Raw genomic sequence first — 25,919 nt, forward strand, 5'->3', positions numbered from 1 at the left:
ATTAAAATATATGTATATATAAACATACAAAATAAAGTAATCCCTCCACACACACACACACACACACACACACACACACACACACACACACACACACACACACACACACACACACACACACACACACACACACACACACACACACACACACACACACACACACACACACACACACACACACACAAAATAAAGTCTATTAAAACTCCATCTATCCATAAATTCACATAATATAATGTCTAAATTCCTTGTGGTCAATACAAAAAAACAAAAACATTGACACACCAGTGAAGCTGAAAGTGAAACAAAAAATAAGCATAGAGGAAAATTAAGTAAAACGAGGCCTAAAAATGAAAGATGTATGCACGTCGAGAGACCCGGCTCATACGTATAATCACACAAGGGACTGGTGCCTCATGCAATCAGTAAGTAACCCAGAAAGACAGTAAGCAGTAAGAATAGGCACTCATACACGGCTGATTGCTTCCTGATGTCATCACCCTTCTGCCCCCATGTTTCAAAAATTGCCGTCTCCTTCTCTCTGGCCCTCCGGGTTCTTTATCTTTAGTGGGCACTGGAGGCTGAAAAAAGAATCTGGCGTGAAGAGGGACAATTCACCTCCACTTTTTGACTGTGTCGTGGCCTGGAAGCGAGGCTTAGCGGCACTGCCAGGGGACACAGGCACAGCTTTCTAGCACATTACGTTCCTTCACTCCACCTGACTGAGCCTCGCATGGGGAAACGATCGGCACGGAGAACAGCCCACCGTGTGCAATGGTCCATTAAACCGTGAAGAATCTGTTTACTCGGTTTTGTGACCAATTAAAATAATAAATAAAGATTTTTCCACACAACTCTTGCTTTATCTATAGTGACTGAAGTCAATCAAGCTTTATATCCCCTAGGTTTATTCCAGGAGAATTGCCTAGAACCTGTGTAAAACTAAGCAGAAATTCCTTAAATAAAATAACATCTTGTAAAAAGTAACCGTTTTGGTTTAGTTTATATTTTGACTATTTCATGTTCACCATATCCAGCACATGTCACTGATGTCGTACCGACAATGTCACTGGTCAGAATGGCCTTGACGGGGATACTTTCCTACATACCTTTGTCCCCATTGTGTTTACTTTATGTCTCTAAGCCAAAGCTGTCCTCTGCCCGCCAAGGGCCCATGCAGCTCAATTTCCTCATTGATAACAAATCATCACCGTCGGGTAGAAACCTTGTATCTCCATATTTCTACCTATCATCTTGTTTCATAAATTAATGCCCTTACTTCTTCACGCAACAGTTTCGCAAAAAGGTAGTAGAAATATAGATCTGCTATTTTTTGAAACATTTGGCAAGTGAAGTTTTAAAAGTGAAAGTGGTTAAGTGGCTGTGGCAATTTTAAATATTACACCAATGAAAAGTATCATCAAGAGCTTGTGAGTAAATAACTACATTTGATCCATTGGAACACAGGTTCTTGTTTCCATTTCCTTAAAAGTGAGGCTTTTGGACATACAAGGTTTACACACCGGTTACAATGGTGGTCCTGTATATAAAAGGAACCTTTTGAATGACAGGCCCCCACTCCTGGATTTTACCATGCGGGGGTTACTACTGTGTTGCCTTGTGGCCCTGGCTAGTAAGTTTTTACTGCTGTTGCATGAATACTTATTCACATTATTTTGTCATTAAAATCTTGTTTGTTCTAAGAGGATATGTTTCTATATGCCCTTTTGGTGTATATTATTTATGTAAAACTGCAAAAGACTTAAGAGGATTAGTTTATAAAATCCCACAGTTTTCACCTCCCTTCCTGTTTTTTTTTAAATCATTATACCTGACCTTTTATCAAAGTATTTCTACAGCACGTTTCGTCATAGAGCTATAAGTATTTTTGTAATTGCAGTTTTAGATTATCATTTATGGGTAAAGAGTTTATGAGGGTTCAAGAAAACCAATAAGAGAATCTGTAATCTGTACGTCAGGATTAAAACATAGCTTTTTTGTGCACTATTGTACTATAGTTGTATACTACACTATTGATTTACTGCACTTGCAAATAACCAACATTCTAATATGATAATTGTAATTTATTTTCTTTCTTTCCTTTTGGACAATTGAAGCATGTGAGAGCATCCGTTATGGTGAGTTTGCTTTCATCATAATAATTCACTGACCAGTAAGTCACTGCAGTGTGGTTGCTTCATTTGTACATAGATGATGCTTTTGTGTCTGTACCTCTACCTTGTAATATACAAAGAAAAGCATATTTTTATGGTATGGCTCCTAGTGGCCAAGCCATCTAGAAGAGGGTCTGTAAGTCCGTCTGTGAGTCTGTCTGGGGTTAAAGGAGTAGGTCACCCAAAAGTTCTCTTATTTTCTTTTTCTCTAATTACACATCCCATGAAGCCTTGAATTCATGGAGATTGTTTTGTTTTTGTTGCATTCCTGAGCCAATAATTTGATGACAACAAGAATTCAAGGCTTTATGGATGGGGTGTGTAATTGATTTTAAAAAATTGTAATTTTGTGGGTGAACTACTCCTTTAATCTCACAATCCTTTGGGCCGATCACGTTTTATATATATTTTTATTTAATTGGGGACAACAACGTGATAATTGTGTTATCCCCATGTTAAATAAGGGGGGAAATAATTGTTTTAAATATAGATAACACATTTATATCTGTTATGAAGTCAACCGATAAATAATGATTCAGCACTGTGTGAATGAATTTCAGACCTAGGCCTGAACCATCAGAAAACCTACGAGTACAAATATGAGGGAGCAGTGAATATTGGTCGAGGCATGCCAAACCATGCAGAGTCAGGAGTGAGATTGATGTGCAAGGTCAAGATCATTGGTGTCTCTGGCTCTGCACAAACCTTCATGCTTCAGGTAGGATCTTCCCTATGATTCATCATACTAAAGTAACAGCTTTCAAAGTAATAACATTGAAATTAACATTTCAAAGTGTTCGAAAAGTAAGCGGTCACTGACAGATTTACGGCGAGCACAGGAGGAATACGGAAAACCTTTGCTGAATCTGTTCTGTTTTACTGAATACTTTTGCTAAATCTGTTACTTACTGAATACTTTTACTTCAGGGATATTTAAATTGGGGCACACACGCAAGTTGGTCTGGGGATTTGTATTAGTACCTTCTAGCCCACATCTCTATTCTCTAACTACTAACTGCACCAACTTTCATGCTTCAAATGGGAGGTTCCTCACTAAGTTTCATCATACTAAAGCAATAGCATTCAAAGTAATAAAGCTAACTTTTCAAATTCAGTGCTAGAAAAGTACGCTGTTCCTGAAATGTTTTTTGCCAGTACATGCCGAATATACTCAATACTTTTATGAGTTTGTTTTTTTTACTTGGGGAATATTGAGTTTACATGGCCCTGGTGATTTGATTTAGTACTGAATTTGTTTCCAACTACATTAGATCTTCTTTTAAACACCTCTGTTGTTTATATATATTTTTTTTCTTTTTGTATTATATTCCCCGTTTCAAAGGTTTCAGATGTAGCCTTCGAGGAGTTCAATGGCTTCCCTAAGAAGAATGCCTTTGAGGCCTCTCCAAAGCTCACCAAACGCCTGGCTGCCCAGCTTGTCAAGCCCTTCGTGTTCCAGTATGGCAACGGACACGTCGACAACATCCGCGCTCCTGCTGACGTCTCTGACACTATTGTCAACATTGTGAGAGGCATACTGGGCTTCTTCCAAGTCACTGTCAAGACCACCCAAAGAGTCTACGAGTTGGAGGAGGTACAGTGTATGATGAGGTCACAATTGGCTTAAAGTTAAATGAAATGGGCCATTTTACAGATATTACAAAAAAATCCAAATACAATATAACAAAAGATGCAATGTCTATTATACTAGCTCTACTATACATGTATACTGTATATGTATGTATCAGTATAACCCTAACCCGGTATCAGAGGAAAAAGTAGGCTATGTCTGTGCCTGCAGATTAGCATCCATGGAATATGCCAGAGTAACTACATAGTTGAGGACGACATGGCAACAAAGGACATGACCATCACTCAAGTTGTCGATGTCAGTAAGTGCGACAAGAAGGCGGCAATCTACAGAGGAATGGCCAATGCAGTAGTCGACAAAATATCCAGCGAGGTCAGTCTATTTCACCCATTATAGTTATACTGTAGTACGTCTGAACCCTGATGGGCGCCTGTGTCACACACAGGAAACAGCCCATCTACTAAGAGTGTGAGCCTACAGATTGGCTATTTCCGGTGCACGACATGATACGCAACAAAGTTATAAATCAGGCATGATTCTGTGAATGAGCGAAAAGGAAAGAGCCAATTGTCCTTGTTGCTTGTGTCTCCCATAACAGAGAGGTGAATCAGTCATTTCCACTGTAAGATATATCTACACAGTCAAACCAACAGCAGAGGGAGGACTTATCACCAAGGCGAACGCCCTGGAGCAACAGCACTTCAGCCCCTTCAACGTGAAGGGTGGCACCTTCAAGATGCAAGCAACGTAGGACAAACACAATGTGTGCATACAGTATTCTTTCCATTGCTCTTTATAGTTTTCTACAAAATGGCAACTGTGTGTGGTTCATGTGCTTATCTCACAGGAAGGAGATGGTGCTGCTTGGTGTGACTGACACCGTTGGTAAACCCAACGCTGGTACTGCACTGGAGAACAAGGGCAACCTGGTGTACAAGTTCATCATCAATGATGCGAATATCCCCATTGTGATGCAGCATCTAACAGACCCTGCACTGAAGGTACTGATGGTATTTAGTTTACAATAGCAATTGCTGAGTAAGGAGCTCAAAATAACAATAAAGTGGAAGCATGTTGAAGGATCTGGAGTGCAGAATTAAAAACCATGCTAAAAATACTTTCAAACTAATGAGGCTAGCCACGCACAAACAATGAAGCAGGACATATTAGGGCTGGGCAATATATTGATATACGTGATATACATATCAATATCGTGATATGACACTATCGTTTGGGATCTGGGATATCATAATATATTAAGAATAGTTAAAATAGCCTTTGACTAGCTCACAGGGTACAATATTTTCTAATTTTTTTTAAATGTTTGAAACATTAAAAAGAATATTGATATCACAATAGGATATCGTCACAATATCGTACAAATATTGTGATATTTGATTTTGTCCTCATCACCCAGCGCTAGCAATTATAGAGAACCAGGGCTGGGCAATCTCAGAAGATCAATCTCAATTTATAGCATGAAAAATAATGAAAACGGCCATGTTGGGACAAGCACAGTAACACCAAGGTTAATGGTCTGCATTTCTATATTAATCTATTGCTGTAGTATGCAAATTCATTAGAGCATATGGCAAGAGGGCATGGCTCACAACACACAGTGTGTGTCACACACACACACACACACACACACACACACACACACACACACACACACACACACACACACACACACACACACACACACACACACACACACACACACACACACACACACACACACACACACTATACTGTTCTACAATCAGTCACCAAAAGTATGATGATGGTAATGACCCATCAGCTGCTTTAATTCAGGACCACAAGAAACATTTATGCCAAAGTATCATTCACACCCCAAATAGCCCACAGACGTTTGACCCAAAGCAGAACAACAACCACTATTTCCACAACTGGTAATGGTACATTACACTGGACAGTCCATATGGCCGGTGATTTGGTTTAACACATCACTCCAGAACTGACGACAAACTACTGAACACCTAACAAACTACACAGGAAAACAGCCATTGTGTTGTGGCAGTTTGAAACCCAGGGAGAAATCCACACCATTACTTGTTTGTTAATATTTGCTTGTTACAGTAAATCGGTTGTTTCTGGCCTGTGACAGAGTATAAATGAACACAGCTAAGTGGTGTCGGACCTGTGTGTAAAACCCAGACCAGTGTCGGATAACCCGTGTTGACCAGTTTACACCAACAGAAAACACACTGGTTTTATCCAGGTTGTTGCTTCAGTGTGAAAGGCTATAGGTACTTACCTTGATTATCTTCTTGCTTCTTTCATCATTGTGTCCATAAGGGTGCAGATTTGTCCACATCTCTTCATGGCCCTAGAGAATTGATTTTATTTTAGTCAAACTACTACAGTATGTGTACTCCAAACATAATCACACCCCTTTGATTTATCAAAAAATATGTTCTTTACAGTTGCCATGCCTGCTAGCCATGCAGTTAACACTGAGCCCATCTGTTTAGTTTTCTCCATATTGTAATGGAAAACTCGTTACTAGTAAATATTATGTTAGCAAGATTGTACAATGCCAATGTGTTGTTGTTGGATTTTTTGGGGTCTATTTTATTGGACCCGACCCAGCTACACACACACACACACACACACACACACACACACACACACACACACACACACACACACACACACACACACACACACACACACACACACACACACACACACACACACACACACACACACAGTATTGTGAGAATAAATGGTGTTAGACCTATTTGTCCAAAAATAAATAAAGTGTCATATTTCTTCCCACAGGCTGTAGAAATGATCAAGCGTCTGGCTGAAGCCAATATTTACCAGGTTGACAGTGCAACAACTGAGGACACCATTAAAGTGTATCAGCTCCTACGCGTGGTCCCCTCTGAAGGCCTGGAGGCCATGTGGAGGCAGCTGGCAGGACATGACGAACACAGGTGAGCTTTCAGGTGATATGCAGTGGTGAGAACAAAATGTTTCATCCTCAATTTAAGATCACTTAGAACAATACCTAGACCAGGGTTTCTCAAAGTCCAGGGGTGCTGCAGAATCACTTGATAATATGTGGAATTTATCAATATCACTTCTGTTTAACCACGCAAAACGGACCAGAGTTACACTGTACTTGGTAGGTTCTTTTTTCAATCTGCACCAAATCTCTATGCCAAAAATAGCAGATCCATAAGCTCACACTGCGTCCCGTCGAAACGCGTTGTGAGCTTGTAGATCGGCTATTTTTGGCAAATGTTTCCCCCAGAATAGGGATGCAGACGTTCAAGTGGTTAAACGTCAAGTATAAAGTTAAAGTTAAACAGATATTCTCTCAAGTTTTCCTCGTGATATACTGTATCTAAGGGGAAATTATTACATATTTACCTACCGTAATACGAATATAAGGTAACAATGTAATTCAGGGGTGCCGTGGATTAAAAAGGTTTATTGCAGGGCTGCCCTGAGCCAAAGAAGTTTGAGAACCACTGACCTAGACAACGTGCCACTCTAATGCAGTATATGCTCAGCCACAAATTGTATTTAACAAGTGAAACAAAAGACGCTTTTTTGGCATTCACAGAACTCGGTACGTCGTCCCAGCCTGAGTTGTACCCTTGATCAAGGCAATCCTAAGCACTATAAAATGTTAATCACTGACTGCAGTACTGTACATTGTGGGATGCAAGGAAGCATAGTGTCCCAGTGCAATCACTCTAAGCTACTTTCACTTGGCTTTGAGCCGATAATGAGCCATTCAATTGTGCTAATTGGCCAGTCTTATCTTCTTGAGTTCAGGGAGAAAATCAGCTCACTACATTACAGTTAATTAATGTCCTCTTTGCATTTAAATCATAATGCCAATTGGGTGACTACTAAGGGATGCTTTCATTGCTCATGGTGTGCACATTGAACCAATCAATGAGTTTAACCACTACACTAGGCTATTTTACAACGTACAGGAGCAATATACCAATTAATGAATTACCCATACGTTTCACACTGTACAGAAGTAACATATACTGTACAGCAAAAAGTGTTTGACTTGTATGTTTTTTTGACATTGCTTTCTCTTTTGTTGGGTTTGTAAATATGCATATCCTCAAGAGATAAATCCACGCATTTCTATACAATCCATGGCAATACCTTTTACCTGTGGTTAGGCGCTGGTTTCTAGACATGATCGTTGAGGTCAACGACGCCAGAATCCTGAAGTTCCTGGAGCTGAGGTTCAAGGCTGGAGACTTGACACCCACTGAGGCTGGACAAACTCTTCTGCTATCGTTTAACCATCTTCAGGCTGTCCCCGACTTGGTTGAGATGGCTAAAGTGAGCTCTAAGAAGAAATTTGCACAGTGTAGAAACATGTTACCATGATATTGCCATACTTCTTTCCAGATAGAAAGAAGTGACAAAATAGTTTTAACAGAAAAATATCTTTGTCTTTCTTTAGGACATCCTGGCCATGCCCTTCAGTAAATCCCATCCATATCTATGGCACACTGTGGTGCTTTCATATGGCTCTCTGGTGAACAAACTCTGTGCCTATTCTGCACCGTGCCCATCGGCCCCTGTCCAGGTAATTAAACAAAAAACTTCACAGGGTCTAATAACGATGTGGCTTACCTGTGCAATCCCTGACCCCTAGGTGGTCCTTAGATTTACAATAGGAGGGCCACCAAATGTTTGTGTGAAAAGAGTTATTTTATTTTACATTAACCACTTGAACCCTAGCAACCTTATTCTGAGGGGAACATTTGCCAAAAATAGCAGATCTACAAGCTCCCTATTTTCGGCAAAGAGATTTGGTGTACAGGGAAAAAAGAGTGAACCAAGTACAGAGCCAAAGGTCAAGTTTACAAAGTACTAAGTTGAGGGTTTAAGATAAGTGGTACATTTCTGAAAATCAACATAATAGAAAATATGTGTAAACAAACAAACATCATGAATTTACACATCACTGATGATAGTGGTGCTGTGAAATAAGTCTATGAAGCTATCTGTGAAAAAGTTTAATCTGCAATACTTTATACAATATATAGTGGGGGGTCCTGCTACATCTCTCTAACAGCTAAGGGCTCCTTGGCCTAAAAAACTTTGAAGACCCCTGGTATAGAACTATACACTGATCCTGTAACATCCTAACAAGACAACACTTGGTTATAGTCAGAACCAATGTTGTCCAATGTCTAAACACCAGGTTAGAACAGTAATGCACTACCCCACACACACACACACACACACACACACACACACACACACACACACACACACACACACACACACACACACGCGCGCACGGGCGCGCGCTGCAAGCTGCATTCATGCATGTTGCTACAAGCTAGGCTAACGTTACTATTATTGGGTTCGGTTTGGCTACATGGTACAGGTACGTTAAAGACAGCTGACATTGCATTTGCAACATACATTGACCATTTCTACTCACATTGATTCTCCACACAATTCCTGGGGGGCGGAGGGGCGGGATTATATCCATCACATCAGTCAGTTGAGTTCCCTGTTCTTTAGTCAAATAAAGCCTAATTATGTTCTGTTATTGTCGCTTGGCGAACGTAAACTTGATAACGTTGGATGGATCATGTTGCAAACACCACCACTCCGCGACAGAAGATAAACTTCGTTGTAGTTTTGTTTTGTAACTTTTGTAACTGTTGGGAGCGCAGTAACTGTCAATTCAACTGTGTGTGTGTGTGTGTCGCTGCACGTGCAAGCAGCTGCTCGTTTGTTTTGTTTAGAGCGAAGAACGCTCGTCCCAAAACACGCTCACCCCCGGGTCTAATCCGTTGGCCTCCGTCCGTGATACAAATGGGGGCGAGTGTGATTTGGGGCGAGGAACGGTTACCACAGTGCTTTCGCCAAACTTAATTGCGGAAATAATATGATGGGGATATAATCCTATAGGCTACATAATATATTGGAAATTACAAAAATAAATATAATAGCAGATGCCTTTACTGTATGGCAGCTATTTGTATTTATTAAAAACATTCCCGAGCCTTTGTGTGCATGCAACATTGCATCATTTTCACCAGATTATTTTTGGCTCAGTGGTAAACATTTCAGGCCCGGTGCCTGAAATGGACTGCCAGAAACCATTAGTATGATTTACCACTTAAGCCATATTTTATACTTCTTCATGTGTTGCACAAAAATGGTGAAAATAGCAAATTATAGATTCTGCTCAATCCAACAGCTGCTTTGCTTGGCACCAAGATACTAGTCCAGTGGTTCTCAAAGTAAGGCCCAGTCAGAGACCCTCAGGGTTCCTTGAGGGGGTTATAAATGGACCCTTACAGGTCTGTAACTCTGATGCGTCTGGTGCGTTTTAACAGCGGGCGATCAGCGGGCGATCAGGATAGTATTTTCCGGAAGTGCATTATATGTCTATGAGAGCCGGCGACTACTGGCGATAGGGCGAAGTGGGCGGGGGGGCGATGAAAGATGGATTTTCTTTATCTTTTGGGCGATGTCGTCCGGCGATCGCCCGAGAGTCGCCCGCTGTTAAAACGTACTGTGAGTGTGTACATATGGAAATAAAAGTGTCCATTTGGTTCCATTTGTACACTCAGTTAAGACTTTGAGAATCACTGATCTAGTCCATCCAGGAATATGACACCATGCAGCAAGTCTTTATAGTGACAATTGTACTGAACTCAGCGGCACTTAGCTGAAACACACGCGCGCGCGCGCACACACACACACACACACACACACACACACACACACACACACACACACACTCACACACACAGTGTCAGTGACACACGTGTCGTTTGGAGCGGCTCCGAACCAAGTTTTGAGCGGCACAGGCAGCAGGCCCACATTATCATAAATAATTAATGTCATAAAATCCTTTATCAAGTCAAGGCAGTAATGTTCCTAGTAGTAACTTTGCTCAAGCAAATTAAACAACTGACTTTCCACCTGGACAGACCTGTTCAGTGGGAGAGGATAATGTGGCATCCAGCGAAAACAAAAGTAGGCCTACCTAGTAAAAAACGAACATTAGCTAGCCTAATGCCTTCTCCACCAAAAGTTAATGGAAATATACTTGAAGACACTAGAAATATTAAAGTCACTCACCTCTTGGCCAGCCCAGTGGTCCTCGGCTCGGTCCTGCTAATCGCTGAACGTTGCATTCATTTCACTCAGCAAGGGATGCTATTTTTAAAGTGGCGCGATTCTGACCGAGGAGCAGTGTTGCCAGATTTTGTGAGAGAATCCAACGGTCTATGAAAACAAGCCCCAAATTAGTTTGAGCACTTTAAACCTACTATTATAGCCTATACACGTCGGTTATTTGTGACGCGTTGTGAGCTTGTAGATCTTTTTTTAAAGATCTAGAGAGAACATTTTAAAACATTTAAATATTCTAAAAACATTTTAACAACACAAATCTGGTATGGCCGTCCCTGGCACAAAATGTTTTCAGATGGGGATGCGTGGATAATTACAATTTGGCGGTCCTTGACATGAACATGTTTGAGAACCACATTGAACAACATTTAAGAAACAAGCCCAAATAAGCTAATTCACTTTAGAAACAAGCCCAAAAAACGCAACCCACAAGGCCACAACTACCAATATTTACAAGCAACTTTACAGAAAAACAAGCCCAAAGTTACTTATAATAAGCAGACATGGCAACACTGCTAAGGAGTTCTCTGGTCCTCTGTCCCATATTACTCCGTTTCAGGTAGTTCTCAGATAAACCCCTCCACTGGAGGGAATAGTCCTTTCTTGTTTAGTGTCAGTTTTATTTGGAATTTTAACATAATGATTGCATTGAATTTTTAGAGTGTAATAGATTATGTCCATGTTTCAACCATACAATGGTTTAAAGAACAATTTCTCTCAAATTCAAAAGTGTGGGAAGTTCTGTGAACTCTTACAAGCATATATATAGTCTATATTTATATGCATATATTGCATAAAATAAATCCTAAAGTAAATGTAAATCCTATAGAATTAAATACGTTATAGAATAATAATATAAGGGACCAGTCGAAATTTACATAAGGGGGGGCATGGAGGAAATGTATGTGCCCTGATCTAAAATGCCATGACCCTCCCTTTGACAAAAAAAAAAAATCAATGACCCTCCCCAAGTGATTACAAAAAAAAGAGTAACCCTCCCCGCCTAGAAGTGTCACGATATATTGTGTCACGATATAGCCTATCGTGGTATTAAAATGTGATGATAGGTATTGTCATGATGTCATACTGTATCGTAATATTTTTTTAATTGTTTTTTTAATACAAAAAAAACACTTTCTTTTTTTTTGCCGGTGAAAGTTAGGAGTTTTTACTGTATGATATGAAATGTAAAGCTTATCATAATCATAGTAATTATTAATCATGTCCTCCATCATATTCAAGGTATTTTGGAGAGAAATGAAACAGACTCCAGTCAGTCACTTTCAGTTTAAAGCACTGCAGAGGGGAGGTGTTGTGTGTCAGCTGATGCTCGTTGACGCTCGTTAATGTGACATGCATCTGCACTCTCAAATAGGCCTACATCTAATCTAAGATTGTATTATACTGTATCTGGTATTATAGATTTTTTTTAGCTGTTGAAAATAACTAGGCTGCACTTGGTTGGTAAAGTCCAGATGACAAAAATATGAGGTTTGTGGAATTTATAGTTATGCAGTCTTATATTATATTAATTATATTTGTTATATTAGTGTCTATCTGTCCTCTGAAACAATGGGTTTATAGTTAGTGAGAACTTCACTTCTCCATTAAGCTTGCACAAATGTATTTATTTGTGTGTACAAAGCACTTTGTAATTGTTTCTAACTTGCTTTATAACGTTATTTATAAGATGATGGCCAATGTTGATGATACATGAGAAAAGAACATTAATAATATATCATATCGATATCATGCCCAACATCATGTATCGTATTGTGAAATTCTTGACACCCCTAACCCTCCCCATCAAATACAACATGACATTTAAAACTGATATGTCCAATGTTTTGCTTTCCACATTGATTAGAACATTACTGTAGTCAGTCTTGCTAAATGCACAGTGTATCTGTAGTAGTGGTAGCAGAATGGATAGTGTTCTCATCTTACATGTGGGAAACCCATTGAATCCTGGTCAGATTGAAGAAAGTTGAATATTTGGTAACCAGTAGTTTAAAACTTTTGTCACTCTGCCCTTTTAATTATCAACTACAGTGACTACAACTACACTGTTGCCTACATAAAACAAATTAGGCTATCAATTATGGCCTGATGCTTCTGGTTTTACTTGTGGAGCTAGGCATCTATACACAACTGTCCATATAGATCCACATTAATCACATGCACAGAATTACTTCAAATGATTATGAATATCCAGTTATAGTAGGCCTATTTATAATGCATCTCTCCAATAACGCCTGTTGAAGTTTTGCTTAATTGTTCAACCACCATCGTTAAGACGCTGAATAGATTTGACTGGGTCGTTCACACTCGCTGTGCGTTGATGGCTTGTTAACGACCGTCATTGATTCTAAATAGACAAGGTGTTACTTGATTTGAATTCTTTGTATCCTTTGAAATGGAGAGGGGTCATTGACCACTGTTCTGCTGTACTAAAAAGGTATATAAAAAACGGACTATTTTATCAATTCAAAATTGCATGACCCTCCCTTGGATTCAAAGTAAAATTAGCTGACCCTCCCTTGGACCAAAATTAGAAAGGCATGACCCTCCCCTATTTTCCTCCATGCCCCCCCTTATGTAAATTTCGACTGGTCCCTAATTACAAAATATGGGCCTAAAATGGTGGCGCCATATTATATTCGGTTCCTCAAGTGTGATATATGATATTTCCCTCTACATTTCTTCTACTTTTCTGCCGAAAATTGCCAATTTACACAAGGGACCACAACGCAGCTTGTAGATCTGCTATTTTCACTGAATGTTAGCTCTAGAATAGGGATGCTTCATGCTTGGGTTCAAGTGGTTCTCTCTGGATGACAGCATCAGCCAAAATGAAAGTGTAACAGTGACTAATTGTTATTCTTTGCTTACTGTCCATGCTATTGTGCATGTAGCCTCTGTTGGACATGGCCATGGAGGGTCTGAAGAGCCGCTCAGAGGAGCACATGGTCCTTGCTCTCAAAGCCATAGGGAATGCAGGTCACCCAGGCAGCATTAAGACCATCATGCGCTTCCTCCCTGGAGTGGCTGCCACCCCTGTGGAACTCCCTCCCCGCGTGCTGAGTGCTGCTGTGCAGGCTATGAGGCTTGTAGCTGCCAGAGACCCTCACAATGTAAGAACACTAAACTGTAATCCTCAACTTTAATACCATCACTCGTTTTATTTCAAGCAGGTGCATGCATGCACAGGGATGGCGCAGGATCACTACTAGAGTATCAATTGTCCCAATCAATTGATTAGAATGTGTGAAAGATACTAAGAAAAAGTGCTTTAGTCACTGAAAATGTTGTCCACTTTAACGTAAGACTCCAAGTGCACTAAACTTACAGTATATAAAAGGAGTTGGAGTTGATGCAAAGATACTGACAACTTGAAAGTTTCAACTGACACAAATGGTATGTGGAAAATAGATTGCATATATACATACAGTACAATGTAAATGGACATTGTTGCAAGTCATTCACTGAACAGTGGACTGATGCCCATTATTCTGAAGTCCCAATAGAGATGTTTGTAAACAAACGTGTAGAGCGTTATTTCTGGGTAGAATGTCTATGGCTATCTACACAATATAAAACAAAGTGTTCAGAACTTTAGCTAGTGTCTAGTTTGTCAAGCTGTGGATAATTAGAAATAATATATTTCTATCTTAGTCAATAACAATATCATGTGTCCTGTTCTTCCATATATGATATAATATATAAAATCCAGTTATAATGTGCGGACCAAAGGACCAAAGGCCCACCACGAGGACGTTATTCTAAATAGAATGATATTTAATGCATATTTCATCAAATTGCTGGGTGGAACGCTGCACAATCAACCATAGTTGTGCTGGATTTCTTCTCATTACTGTGCTCTTGTTTGTTTCTAGGTCCAGGACATTACCTTGAGCCTGTTTGTGCAGACTGAGCTTCCTGCTGAGATACGCATGCTTGCACTCATGATCCTGTTTGAGACCAAGCCCCCATTGGCCCTGGTATCCACAGTGACTGCATTCTTACTGGAGGAGAAAAACCACCATGTTGCTAGTTTTGCATATTCTCTCATGAGGGGCTTTGCGCGATCAAGCACTCCCGACAATCACTTCCTGTAAGCTTGAAAATACAACTGATATTTAAAAAAGAAATCACAGTGCGAATCAGGAGAATTGGACCCAAACGGAGAAGCAGAGGCAGGGCCGTTCAAATGCAACCAAAACCAGGAGGAATAGGAGAAATCAAAGCCCAGGGATAGACAAGAATCAAAACACTGGACATAAAGTCACTATAGGAGCACAATAAATAATACAATAACATGAAGGCTAAGTAGCCAATACATAGCACACCTACAGGGGCGTCAATTGGGTATGGCAAGGTATGGCAGGTGCCATACCTTGGCTCCAGGATTATTATTATTATTTATTTTTTTTAAACAAAAAACATGAATAGTAGCCTAATGCAGGTGTAAGACCGTTGTGTTTGTTTTGTGTTATAAGTATAATGCATAGTTTTATATGCATTTCGAGGGTTTTGGGGGGTTTGCCGCGCACCCAGGATAGATGTCCCTTATTTTAATCTCTGGAAGTTGGCAACCCTAACCTTGCCATACCTTAGCTTTTGTTGAACTGACGCCACTGCACACCTATCGAACACAACGGACTGAAAAGGAACACAAACACAAACACAAACACACATAAATAGATACTGGTGAACATAATGGGCAACAGGATAGGTTAGAGCTACGGTTCTCAAAGTGGGGTCCAGGGACCCTCAGTGTTCCAAATGGATCCTTACAGGTCCGTAACTCTGAGTGTGTACACATGGAACCATGCAAACTGCTTCCATTTGTACATTCTCAGAATTAAAGGTTTGAGAACCACTAGGTTAGAGGGAATGAACTGAGGTCTTGGAAACAAGACCGCAAGGACTTTTTTGGACGGACCTTTTAGACAAAGTATATTATAAATGTAATCGTGATGTTTTACATTTTTTTGCCCAAAAAAAAAAAGAAATCTAAAACAAGTGGACAGGAATGTGCGAGTGGCTGAAAGAGAGAGAGAGAGAGCACAGAGGCAGAGAGAGAGAGAGAGAGAGGCAGAGATGTCCAGGAATATGTTTCCACCGGCTGGAGAACATGGCCAGAGTAGCCAGGAGCTGATGAGGAAGGAGGGCTGGAGCGGGAAGAAGAGCAGACGATGACAGCTACTGTCTGGCTACACATTGTTGTCATTGACTTTTCTTTTTTGCCCTCAGCTCAACAGCCTGCAATGTAGCTGTGAAGATCCTGGCCCATAAATTTGGCCGTCTCAGCTATCGGTACAGCAAAGCTGTCCGTCTGGATTGGTTTAACGGTCTGTTCAAATGAATGAACCATAGAGCAGGGCATAATATGCTATACAAGTTCAAGTCACTTTCAGAATTTCTCATTTTATGACCATTTAAATGTCTTTTTCAATCAAGACAACTTCTTAGTTGGCACAGCCACAGAGATCTTCATGTTGAGGAGTGCTACAAGCATCTTACCAACAGAGATCATGATGAAAGGAAAATTCCATTTCATTGGAAGAATTTTGCAGCTTTTGGAGGTAGTGGAGCTCAGTAACCATAATAATTTACAGTAACATAATGTAAGTTATGTCTAAGTTAATGTGTCTACCATCTGTGACATATGACTTATCAATTTCCCATTCATTTTAAAGTTTGGTATCCGTGCTGAAGGAATCAAAGAGCTGTTTGATGCCCTCATGCCTGGATTCCAAGGAGATCTCAGCTTCTTTGACTTCAAAGCTCTTCTCCATGTGGTAACAAAAAAAACATATTCTTTCAGCTTTCAAGTCCTGCAAATCTTCAAAGCAAGAAATAAATCTATCAGGAAAACTTATTTGCTTTATAGAACAAAAATTTGATTGAAGAGTTGAGCGTTTTTTGTTTGGGTGACTGATGAAGTTGTGCCATTTTCAGCTGCAAGAATGGGAAAAGTTGCCGGAAGACAAGCTTCTCCTGTCCGCCTTTGTACGGGCCTCTGGACAAGAGATGTTCTTTGCTGATTTGAACAAAGAGGCCATTAACAATGTCATTAAGGTGAGACAAAGGTTTCCTCTCACAATGGATCTGAGACTGTACTCATATCCCTGTTATTATTTTTTTGTAACCAGTGATGGAAGAAGTACTCAAATTTTTTACTTAAGTAAAAGTATCAATACCATATTGTAGAAATAGTCTGTTACAAGTACAAGTTTGGTATTCAAAATCTACTTGAGTATTAAAGTACAAAACTATTAGCATCAAAGTGTACTTAAAGTACCAAAAGTAAAAGTACTCATTATGCAGAAGTTGTTTTATAGTTTTTTTGGGGGGGAGGGGGCATGTTTCCAATGTGTACCCCCAACCCCCATATTGGATATTGTAGATGTCCAATATTCCCTCATGATTGAGGAAATCAGTAAGCACACATATTGTAAAAAAGGCTACTCTGTAGCCTTTTTAAAATATATATATACTTGTTTAGAGTCACATCTTTTAGGCTTGTTTTCATAGACCCTGGTTACTTATTACTCTCGAGAAATCTGGCAGCTCTGATAGGAACTCGCCCCCAGAGAGGAGAGAGGATAAGTAGGCTATATCATGTATTAGTAAACAAGCAGACACCAATAATGGTCCCTTTCTATAGTGAGGTCAGTTCTGAAAGGTCAATATGTATCAGGCCTAATTGTAAAAAAAAAAAACATTTGGCCTTCAGTAAGTCACGCAGTACAATGGACAACACACAAAGTTAATTATTGCAAAACATTAAGACAAATAAAATTTTAGGAACTAATACACATTCATGCAAAGTGCAGAAAATGACCAAAGACATAGGTACAGTAATGGACAATCTTAAATTTGTGAAAGATTAGGGCATATTTGACAAATGATAACTGTAGCCTGTGGTTGCCAGAGCTAGCAACCCGAAGTCAGTGGATCCTAAAAAAGGTGAGGAGAGTCAATAGAATATCTGTGCATTAGGCCACATGTAATGTCACATAAAATTATCCTGTCATTGTACAACTATTTGCAGGCTATCAGTCCTTCTGCAGCCAAAGGAAGCCCTGTGTGGGGTATGATAGATGACCTACAGAGGGGCATTTTATGGCACAAGACCAAGGCATTGCTGATCATGGAGACTCGATATATCCAAGCCACCACCCTGGGTTTCCCACTGGAGATCAGCAAATACTTGGGAGGTGTCAATGCCATCACAGTCAAAGGTAATGTTTCAAATTCTAAGAAAAGATACATATCCCCAAAGATATTGTAGAAGCAATATTGACTGATTTGGGAAATTCCTGATTTAATCTGACCTGGACCGATATTGACTGTTTCATCTGTTTCTGTATAGCCAAGGCCACAATCAATCCTCCACTGACTGAGAATCTGGGTCAGCTTATGGCTTCTGAAATTTATTTGGAGACAGATGGTTTCATCGGGTAATTATATTCAATGTTCTTTGTATGTAATGTGTAATTTGTAGAGGGTCATATTATTTGAAAGCAGTGCTCAAACCATGTTTTGTGTAGCGAGCTAGCGGCTATACCTGTAGGGTAGTAGTTTCATTTAATTAACGGTTAAATATACCAAACACATATAGCTGCAACATCCTGGTATGGATTTATGCCTGAGGACCTGACTTTGTGCTGTCTTCTGTCTTCTCTGACCTCACTTTTACGTCTCTCTTTAATGTTCTGTTAATACAAGCCTACATACTTGAAACAAAACATACATCCACTTTTCTTTACAGTTCAACTAATGATATGTGGGTGTTCCATGGAATCAACACAGAGCTCTTCCAGTGTGGCACAGAGTTGAAGAGTAAATTGACAGTCGCTGTTCCATGGAAGTTTGCAACCAAGATCAACATTAAAGAAAATAAGTTTGAACTTGACTTTCCCCCTTGCAAAAAGGAAATTGAGCTCTTCTCACTCAGGTATTAAGTTTTTTATATAGTTTTTAGGCAATATTATATAGTTTCTTAAACTTACTCTTAAAATAACAGATACTGTACCAACTAGGTGGTTCCCAAACTTGTAGCCTACATGCCAACTTAAGACCCAATAGCCATAGCCTCTGCGCCTGCCCCTACTGTGAAATGGTGTAGAAATTTACAGAAAATAGCCAATCTAAAAGATATATTTAAATTGTTTACTTATGGTACAGTATGGTTAATTATGGTATGCAGTGATAAGCAAGAAAACTAAAATACAGCCAACATATAAACTTGCTGCCTTCTCTTTCCACCCCTCAGCTCCAATGTGTTTGCAGTCTCTAGGAACATTGAAGATATGGCCAAAATGACCCCAATGATGTACAAGGCCATTGACACTGAGGTTGCTGAGGTCACTCAAGCGGCCCCTGCAGTTGTGACATCCGAGTCAGAAACGGTATACCATTACGCCTATACTTCAGCTTATCAACCTGTCCTTTGGCATTAAAAAAAATAATAGAAAAGACAAATCTCATCTAGGGCTGCAAATATTGATTAGTTTTGGGGAAATGTGAGGAATGTGATAAGAACATACAGTATGCCCTGGTGTTTTTCATCCATCAGATTGTTACATCACTTCCCTGGCACTCACATACCAAGATGTGTGCTGAGAGTAACCTCTACGGTGCAGGCGTCTGTGTGGAGTCTGAGCTCAAGCGAGACTTTTACGAGGAGTACCCCCTGTACTACTTCCTGGGATACACACATGCTGCGTTTAAACTTGTTCCAGGTATGAACAGATACAAAAATAAGTGTGAGCAATCTTGGTGTCAAGGTTGGTATAATCAAGACAATATACACACAGCAAAGTCAAATAACAGACAGAATGTTGGCAGCAGTGGTTCAGGAGGTATAGCGGCCGAAGGTTCCTGTTTCGATTCCCGGCTCACTGTAACACATAATGTGTAACAGTGTTCAGCCGTTGCTGTGGGTATGAATGGGTAAATGTGAAGTACATTGTTAAAACGCATTTGAGTTGTCGGGAATACTATAAAAGACGCTATATAAATGCAGTCCATTGACCATTTAATGCACAATGTGAGAGACAAGAGAGCTACAGTACATATGAAATCCAATGAAACAAACACAAAGACATCATTAGTGTCCGACTGTCCATAAATAGAATTTGCACTGTGACCCAGCAGCAGCGCGCAAATACTGTCACAATTATGTGACTGCCCATACAGTACAGTATGTGTCAAACCAGACTCCTCTTCTCTTCTTAACTTGTTCCATCCTCTCTCAAACATCAGCCCATGCAATCAAACCTGTTGACAAAATCCACATTGAGGCAAACGCTGGACTGAACAACACACATCCAGTGAGTATGCTCAGTACGCACCAACTGCTGAAAACACTGAAGAGGCTTTCCCAGGTATACTTGGCTGCACTTGCATGGCTATTATCACCAGCACACCTTTTCAACCTCAACCAATCAATGTTTGTGTACTTTTACCACCACTGGTTCACAGGAGGCCACGAGGAAGTTAAGTGTCACATCTAGCAACCTCACAAGCAGCGGAGGCCAAGATGACATAAAAGAAGTAAATTATTCCTTTAAAATGCTTTGCAAAGAATGACCTGCTGTCAGCTGGGGTTTTACTTTAGATGTTATGTCTGGCAACAAGTACAGACACCAAGAAAAAGCTTGAACGCCTTTGTCAACAATATTACAAGGGGAGAATTATTTTACTGAGACGAAGGCAGTTTCAACCAAGCAGTTTAATTGTCCGGACACATTTTCCAATTATACTGGAGCATTGCCGCAGCAAAGTTGAAGTATTATGCCAGATGTCACTCCAGTCAATTTACTCCAGTTCCGAAGCAAAGTTATGATGAATAACCAAAACATTAACACTATACCAGGACCACACCATAAAAACTCAGTGACCTGTTTGATATTTCATACTCCATCAAAGGGCATGCAGTCAACACCTGAAGCTGTGTTCAACATCAAAGCCCTGGCGTTGAGTGGCAACGCGAAGCCTGATGGATACGACACAGTGGTCTACTACACGCCCGAGGCTCTAGTGGACAACGTTCAGCTGATCACCTCCCAGGTGGCAGATGAGGCCAACTGGAAGATGTGCACTGATGCAACAGTGGATACATGTCGCGCTAAAGTAATGGTAAATAATACAGGACATGTTTGTTTGGAATTCTTTATTTAGATTAGTGCTCAATTTTATCAGTAAACCCTACAAACTGATCTGACCTACAGCTGATCACAAGCCCATGAGGGTCCTTCTGAAAGGAGAAGTATAAGAGTCTTGCCAAAACTAATATGGTTCATATCCGAAGGTCAATAAACTTCATTATTGATCAAATATGTGTTAAAACATGTCCCAGAGCCATACTGTTGCTTTGGGATATGAGCTATATTAGTTTCAGCAAGACAGGCCATAATGTGTAAGTATGCTAAATGCATTTTCTGGTCTTGGAAGTTTCATAGTATAAGCTATGCTGACAATAAGACAGTCAAATTCATTTAATTTAACCACCACCCTATACAGCACCTCGTCAAACGGATGGCATCGTATTGCAAAAAAAATGCAGGTCTACAAGCTCAAGCTGCTATTTTTGCTGTCTTAAATACGATTTTTTTATTCGCCTTATAATGACATGCCCAAAACAGGCTCACCAGGGTGAAAGTGGTTAATTCACAAACTCTTCACGCAGGCTCTCATCCATGATGTTCTCTTGTGTGTCCAACAGGCCCACATGAGATGGGGAGCCGAGTGCCAGACCTACGAAATGTCCATGAAAGCTGCCAGGGCTGCACACCTGCCAGGCTCCAAGCCAACGCTCCAGGCCACTGTCCACTGGGCCAGGATCCCAGAGGCCATGGAGGACATGGGCAGAAGGTACTGTAGAGGAGGGGCAGAGCCTGGGAGGACTTTTATTGTCTCCGCCAGGCCGAAAGGCATGGCGAGAGAGTATGTTTTCCACCCCGTCCGTCCGTCCGTGTGTCCGTGTGTCCTTGTGTCCTTGTGTCCGTGTGTCCGTCTGTGACCAGCTAATCTCTGCCACCGTTGGCTTGATCACAGCGCCACTGTGCACACACACTCCCTGGATGCCAATTCATAACCTCTGCCCCACATTTTTCACATGGGCCTGTTATAGCGCCACCAGGAGGCCGATCAGTGCAAAACAGATTTTTTGACAGTACTCCTACAGACTTTGTCCAAAAATCACGCCAATCGGTACACTATATCTCTATAGTCATTAAACAAAACGGGTCTTTCAGATTTTTCATATTCCATCCTGATTGGCTAAAAATGTCTTCCAAAGTTTGCAGGAGTGCTCAGTTTTGAACAAAATGCCTCAAATCATGAACACAGCATGCAATTTCCGTGAAATTTTGCACGCACATCCCCATTAGGCCGAGGAAGAAATACCATTTAAAAAATTTCAAATCAGCCTCATGGTGGCGCTATAACAGGCCGTTTTGTGTTTTTACCTATAACTGCACCAATCTGTGTAAAACTTTGTTCACGAGTACAGACCACGCCTTCAAACCAAACATAGTTTAACATTCTTTATTTAGAAAAGAAGGAGATGGACCTGTCAGGAAGGAATTGGTTATGCATGGCTTAGGAGATGGAGGGAAGGAAGGGAAGGGAAGGAGGGTGGGAAGGAAGGGAGGCTTTAGGGGTGGGGATGTAGGAGTGGAGATGGAGGAGGAGATGATGTGTAGACAGGGAGGTGATGAGGAAGGGGGTGAGGATGAGGGAGTGAAGACAAGGGGTACGATTTATCTAGTGAGGAGGGTAAGTGAAGGATGTAAGGTGTGAGGATGGTGAGAGGATGGCTAGGGTGAGGTGAGCTGGAGGGAGTGAGAACAGAGGAAGGGGAGGTGGGGATGAAGGGGCATGTGAAGCCTGGATAAGGGGCGCAAATGGGAGTGTGGGACGGAGGGCGTCGTAGCCCTGGGGAGGGATGAAGGACGGGGCCCAGTGGGGGCGCGGCCCTGGGGCGTAGCCCTGATGAGGGGGGAGGCATAACCATGAGGCTCCAGGGGGATGGAGACCTGAGTATTTGGCTTAGGGTCTGAGGAGATAGGCGTCCGTCTTGGCAGTAATCTGTGGACGCACCATCACTCGAGACCCCCGTCTGGAACCTGAAGACTAGGACAGATCGGAGAGTACAGAAGAAAGGGTAGGGAGGGAGGGGTACGAAGAACAATGCACGAATGGCAGGCGGACCTGGCAGGTTTAAATAACCTCACATATTGGTAGAAAGGGTGGAGTTCAGGGCGGAGAGCAATTAGTTACCATGGCATCGGTGCCACTGTGAGTGGCAAGGGTGGAGCTGTGATCGGTTACCATGGCGGATAATAGAGGGCGGAGTTGACTCGGTTACCATGGTGATCGATCAAGCTTGTAACCTAGAGAGTGAGCTAGGAATGGAAATAGATCATGGGAGTAGAGTGAGGGGCAAGGTTAGTAACAATCTCATTGCTTGAAGGCGTAGTCTTCCTCCTGAACATACATTGTACCAACTCCATTAATCACACTCCCTAGAGTCCAAGGAAAAACCTTTGCCCTGCATTTTTCACATCTGCCTTTTATAGCGCCACCAGGAGGCCGACTTATGTAAAACACATTATTTTATACTACTCCGTCCAATTTTATGGAAGGAGTAGTAGATCATGTGTACCGCAAATCGGTACACATGATCTCTATAGTCATGTGATCAAGATGGATGTGTTTGATTTTTCATATTCCATCCTGTTTAGCTAAGGTTGACATCTAAAGTTTGCATTATTGGCTTGTTTTGAACAAAATTCCGCAAATCATGAACGCACCGTCCGATTGCGGTCAAACTTTGCACGCACATTCACACTATGTTGAGGAACAAATGCCACCGTTTTAACATTGGCCTGTTATAGCGCCACCAGCAGGTCTAATTTAGCAAAACAAATGTTTTTAACAAAATGCCTCAAATCATAGATGGAGTCAGTGTCCGATTGTCAAGGCCAAAGAACTAATGGCACCCTTTTCACATTGGCCTATTATAGCGCCACCAGGAGGCCACAATAGCCTACCTGAACTGGCGGAGACCTGTGCTCCGAGGAGCACTTTTTCTAGTTTTGTATCAGTTGTTCTGGGTGATTTTATTCTGAAGAGAGGTGATGATGAAATGGGGAAAGAGAAAGGGTGAAGAAGTAGAAACCATGCATGGGAGGACAGTGAAGAGGAAGTAGGATTTAGGGAATTGTGGCTGGCAGAAAGGAGGGAAGGATGTGGAACGTACGTATACACGCACGACGCACGTCATTCTGGGTGATTGTGTTGTGATGGTGGAGTTAAACCACTTTCAACCTGGCGTCCCTATTTCAGGCATGTCATTATCGGCAAACAAGCTTGCAAAGCATGGCATCAGCTATCTTTGATATTTCAAAACGTAAAAAAGAAAAAAAACGTCTATTTTTGCTGTTATTGTCACATCACATCCATGGCCTAATGAACGTGTCACATCACGTTGTGTATGTAGCCTACTTCGTACGACAAAGTATAGGCTTACGTGGTTAAGGAGGAGGAGAGGGAGGAGGAGGGAGTTGGGGAGACGAGTGACAAGCAGACAGATGAAGGATGACGTCTACCGGTATGTATGTACAGTATGTATGTGATGGCACCGGGTGACTGTGTCACAACAAGCCGGAAGAGGAGGAGGAGGAATGGTGAGAAAGCAGAGGAGGAGGAAGAAAAAGGTGGGAGGGAAATACAGTTCCGGCGGATTGAATCGTATTGTGATGGCGATGAAGACATAGACAGAAGAAGAGATGGGAGAGGGGAAGCAGAACTTTTATACGCGCGCACGCACACACACACACACACACACGCACACGCACACGCACACGCGCACACACACACACACACACACACACACACACACACACACACACACACACACACACACACACACACACACACACACACATTTGTATTAATATACTTGTGAGGACATCAACATTCTAGGACGACTATTTTATGAATGCCATTTTTTTTAATTTATTGCCATTTTTATCAACTTACCCTAAAGCCGAAAATAGCGGATCTACAAGCTTACCATGCATCGCCCTGCGACGCATGGTGAGCATGTAGAGCCACTATTTTCTAAAACTTGAAATGTCTCATCCTAAACCAACCTGAATCTTTTCCTAATTGTAAGCCTAACTCCCCAAATATTTTCTACCCAGAAAACCCATTTCTCCTGTGAGAACCAGCAGGAACCATGTCTGTCTATTTCTCAAATTCTACTATACTTTTGGGGACTTTTGGCCCCAGTATAGTACGTACACACACACACACACACACACACACACACACACACACACACACACACACACACACACACACACACACACACACACACACACACACACACACACACACACACACACACACAGCGTGTTACAGAGAGAGAGAGAGAGAAAGCGCACTCAGCGTTAACATTCACGACAGAAAATGCGCACACATTTATGGCTAAATGAGCTTTCTGCCTTTCCCCAGGATTGAACGATACATCCCAGGCATGGCATACTTCCTTGGCTTTTACCAGCAACATGGCAGAAACGCCAGGCAGGAGGTTTCTGCACAAGTTGTGGCTTCCTCCTCGGCAGACAGCATAGATGTGAAGATCAAATTACCAGAGGTGCGGGGTGGAGCACAGTATATTCTCAATTTTTATGCATAAATCATGAATCCATGCTTGGCATCGAATTGATCGTGACGGCAGTATTTACATTTTTCCCCCTGTCATTTGCATGTGTCTTGTCATTAGTATACGCTGCAGCACCAGGCTGTGCCCATGCCATTAGCAGTTGCCAACTTCCAGGATGTTCAGCAGTACCCCACTAACACAACATATCCACCCCGCACTGCGTGTCCATAAAGACAAGTGAGATACATATAACTTTGCTTGATTGAGTGTAACTATATTCACTATAACTTCTGTT

General features: G+C 41.3%; 1 protein-coding gene across 1 annotated transcript; it reads left to right on the plus strand.

Annotated features, from left to right (window-relative positions):
• Positions 1-1,590: 1,590 nt before the first annotated feature.
• Positions 1,591-25,855, plus strand: vtg3 (vitellogenin 3, phosvitinless; the record flags this gene model as incomplete). The annotated part of the gene is made up of 25 exons (XM_080430581.1): positions 1,591-1,630; positions 2,732-2,889; positions 3,514-3,765; positions 3,973-4,134; positions 4,361-4,509; positions 4,610-4,763; positions 6,568-6,725; positions 7,941-8,106; positions 8,231-8,356; positions 13,851-14,069; positions 14,832-15,049; positions 16,192-16,289; positions 16,399-16,523; positions 16,638-16,739; positions 16,900-17,019; positions 17,996-18,185; positions 18,317-18,404; positions 18,716-18,901; positions 19,220-19,355; positions 19,523-19,688; positions 20,212-20,333; positions 20,878-21,087; positions 21,674-21,822; positions 25,474-25,615; positions 25,745-25,855. 25 exons carry the CDS (start codon positions 1,591-1,593, stop codon positions 25,853-25,855), a joined length of 3,747 nt encoding a protein of 1,248 aa, XP_080286707.1.
• Between the last annotated feature and the right edge of the window lie 64 nt (positions 25,856-25,919).

This window comes from Gymnoscopelus braueri, assembly GCF_963280865.1.
Source record: "Gymnoscopelus braueri genome assembly, chromosome: 6".
Classification (NCBI taxonomy): domain Eukaryota; kingdom Metazoa; phylum Chordata; class Actinopteri; order Myctophiformes; family Myctophidae; genus Gymnoscopelus; species Gymnoscopelus braueri.